The sequence below is a fragment of the Poromitra crassiceps genome (genome assembly GCF_964638095.1).
Source record: "Poromitra crassiceps genome assembly, chromosome: 8".
Taxonomy (NCBI): Eukaryota; Metazoa; Chordata; class Actinopteri; order Beryciformes; family Melamphaidae; genus Poromitra; species Poromitra crassiceps.
This window is the reverse complement of record NC_139629.1, coordinates 19,650,162-19,653,924: the sequence shown is the minus strand read 5'-3', so window position 1 is coordinate 19,653,924 and position 3,763 is coordinate 19,650,162. Positions and strand designations below refer to the sequence as shown.

The following is a 3,763-nucleotide window of genomic DNA, read 5'->3' as shown; positions in this document are numbered from 1 at the left end:
CACTGACACAAGGCTCGCCAGTCAACCGCTGGACAGAGGGAGAGGCTGCAGGGCCCAGAGAGGAAAGGGGTTTTGCGGGGAGGGGGCTGAGAGGGCGAGGGGGGGGGGAGGCTGAGAGGGCGAGGGGGGTGGGATTGAGAGGGCGAGGGGGGTGGGATTGAGAGGGCGAGGGGGGGGGGGCTGAGAGGGGGTGGGTGGGGGGATTGAGAGGGCGAGGGGGTGGGGGTGGGGGGGTTGAGGGGCGAGGGGGTGGGGGGGCTGAGAGGACGAGGGGGGGTGGGGGTGGGGGGGTTGAGGGGCGAGGGGGTGGGGGGGGTGGGGGGGGACTAGAGTGCTCTAATTTAGGTGAGAAGAAACAGTAGAGGGTCTAAATGTGGGAGACGGCACCGGAGGAGCACTCAGGGTTCACATACACACCCGACCACACACACACACACACACCAAACAGTCCCTTTACCAGACCACCAGCACTTCAGATCAGATCAAAGATATCACATCACTTACCCCCCTTCCCAGGCAGGGATCCCGATGCAGAATCTTATCATGATTTATTTTATTTTTTGAAGTTACCGGACAGTACAACTAGGGCTGAGCAATATGGACCGAGAATCATATCTGTGTATTTTGAGGCTGAATGGCGATAGATTATGTTCAGTTGTTGTAAGTCAAAGCCACATGTGAGAAGTCACAAGCACTTTTACTAAAACAAGACTGTGATCAAAATAAAATGAGAAAAGACAGGGTTTCCTTCCCTGCTTTCACAAAATATTTACACAAGATTGTTTGATAAATAGTCATTAGTAATGTGGATATAATGACTAAGTGGGTAAAGGCAAATAATAGAACAGCTACAACAGTCTGGTTCAGAAGATGACATCACTTTAGTGTAATGCAGCCTTTAAAATCAGGAAAAGACAACATTTATGCCATATCATGATATTATGATATCCACGATATCTAGTATAATATCACAATATCGATAAATATAATATTGATATATAGGGGGCGGCTTTAGCTCAGGAGGTAGAGCGGGTCGGCCAATGACGCAAGGGTTGGCGGTTCGATCCCCGCTCCCTCCCAGCTGCTGTCGCTGTGTCCCTGGACAAGACACCTCTGGCTCCCGATGGTGTGTAGGCACCCTGCGTGGCAGCCTGGCCATCGGTGTATGAATGGGTGAATGTAGACTATCTACTGATTGTAAAGCGCTTTGGATAAAAGCGCTATATAAATCTAGGCCATTTACCATTTACCATTTACCATATCGCCCAGCCCTACTTCAGATACATGCAGATTGGAGCTAAAAGCGTAGGCACTTACATATAGTGGTGCTTCTCTTCTGTTCAGCTCCATTTTCTCACCCGTCCAATGGATAACTGGGAAGAAAAAAAATAAAGAAAAAAAAATAAACACATAAATACACAAATAATAATAATAATAATAATAATAATAATAATATTTTGGAAATGGCAAATACAGCAACACCAGAGGTGATTTTTGGTCATTTTCAAGTGCACTTAGTGGGTTTGAAGACAATTCATTAATAATTGTACAACTTCAGACAAAAGCAGAAGTTCCAGACTGCACATTGGACATCACAGATTAGGGTCTCAGTTTTCCTTGCCTTTTTTTTTGGTTGTGCAAAAAGTTGCTCGCAAAAGAGTGAAGAGACAGACATAGGAATGAAATCTGTGAATTCCTAAATACAGTATTATTAATTCCAGTATAAACCCTTGCGAGTAGCCATGCTTCACTATAGATGTATGTACAGTATGTGTGTGTCTGACTGCAGCAGTGGACTGGGTAACTATAGCCTGGTGCACACACACCTGATCCACTGTGACTGCATGTGAATACTGCATGAGCTCAAAGCTCAGTGTCCGCTCAGGCTCAGGCTTGTCTAGACACCCAGCAGAATGAGCTCAGATAGGCCACAGCAGTCTGAGTCTGTGGTTCAGTACAAGGGTTTTACATGGCTATACTGTACATTCTATACAATTATGGTGTTTCATCTTTAAGATCCCAATATCCACGTCCATTTTTGCCGTTTCCAGCCAATACAAACAAAACATTCAAAATCCGTTGTAAGGTATGCACTTTTATCAAGAGCTAAGCTAGGGGCTGGACGATATATGAACCGAAAGGTAATGTTTGGTGTCATGTCAAACTAAAGTGAAATTCTCACATACGGTAATACCATAATACCTAGTACCTACCTACTATACTTCATGTTGTCTGAGTTTATATTTATTTAAATTTTGTATCGAGTTTTGTTCAGATTTTTTCTCTCCCATTTTCTCCCCAATTGTACTTGGACAATTCCCCCTGCCGTCCCAATCGTTGCTCCACCTCCACTGCCGATCTGGGGAGAGCCATAGACTAGACTAGCACATGCTTCCTCAGATACATGTGCAGTTGTCAGCCGCTTCTTTTCACCTGACAGCGAGGGGTTTCACCGGCAGGATGTAAAAGCGCGTAGGAGGATCACGCTATTCCCCTCAGTTCTTCTCCCCCCTCGAACAGACCAGAGGAGGCGCTAGTGGAGCAACCAGGACTCATACCCCACTGGCTTCCTAGATCCTACCCCCACAGACATGGCCAATTGTGTTTGTTAGGAAGGTCTGACCAAGCCTGGTCCGACCATGGTGGCAGGCGAATTGAGGCGATGGCAGGCGAGTGATTTTGTCCGAGTTTCTAAATAAAATATGCTTGTCCTCATCCGTTCAGATGGCAGAATTGTGCATCTTGATATCCCCAAATCACCATATCATCACGATATAATCCCAGTGAAAGATGATCAACGATCATATTGAATTACTGCCGAGCCCCAAACGAATCCAATCAATGTAAAACGTACAGATGACATGTTGGCGCTGTCAGCTAAACTGTTAAGATTCTTCTAGATCTTCAACATTATTTATTATATTTGTGTCTGTGACAGTAGTAGAGCCACAACAAGAATGTGGTCCAGTGTCTTACAGCATCACTTTCAATGCCTGTGATGAGTGATGTCCTCAGGGCTTGTCTCACAATAATATCACTATCATATCGGCCTACTGTACGTATTGTATCCAAAGGACAGCTTATCAGCAGAACAGTGCAGAGCCACAGGCCTGGGCGTCTATGTGCTTCTATCATCACCTCACAGCCATGGGGACTCCCCCATTGTCATGTGGATCTAGAGAGCAGGTTTCTGTGTCATACTGCAGAATAAACAAGAAAAACCAACACATCCAGACATATCGCTGTGCTTATTTCCATGCATGGCTCAAAGACATGAATTCAGACAAGGAAAAGGATGAGCATCATGCAGATTGGGGCTTTAATGCAATGTTAATAAAGCCAAAATACCCTAAAATCCAAAATACATATTTTTCCTCTCAACAGTAGTGCTATTTATCCATCTAGATTGTTTTGTGTTAGTAATCTAGGTTTTGGAGATATATCAGGCGTAGAGATTTCTGCCTTCTCTCCAATACAATGGAACTGGGTGGCACTCGGCTTGTGGTGCTCAAAGCGCCAAAAAATACAATTGAAAAACTCAACAGCAATGTCTCTTTCCAGAAATCATGACCCCGTTACTCAAGATAATCCACAGACCTTGTTGTGAGCAGTTTTATGTAGGAACTATTTTCTTTCGACCGAACTACACCCACTAGCTGCTAGCTAGTTCCTACATTAAACTAGCAGCATAGCTAGCGGGTGTAGTTCACCCGCCCTATTGGCATGCGCCGCGCACAATTGCTCAACTTCGCATCATCGAGTG

The 3,763-nt window shown here is 45.2% G+C and overlaps 1 protein-coding gene across 1 annotated transcript in view; it reads right to left on the bottom strand.

Moving 5' to 3' along the window:
* Positions 1-1,370, bottom strand: part of arhgef28a (Rho guanine nucleotide exchange factor (GEF) 28a) — a gene marked incomplete at its 3' end in the record, with an annotated part of 71,149 nt that extends 69,779 nt beyond the window's left edge. Inside the window, exon 1 of the mRNA XM_083641105.1 lies at positions 1,318-1,370. Within this exon, the coding sequence (XP_083497231.1) occupies positions 1,318-1,350 (33 nt within the window). The 5' untranslated portion in view covers positions 1,351-1,370. The remainder of the gene's footprint in view (positions 1-1,317) is intronic.
* Between the last annotated feature and the right edge of the window lie 2,393 nt (positions 1,371-3,763).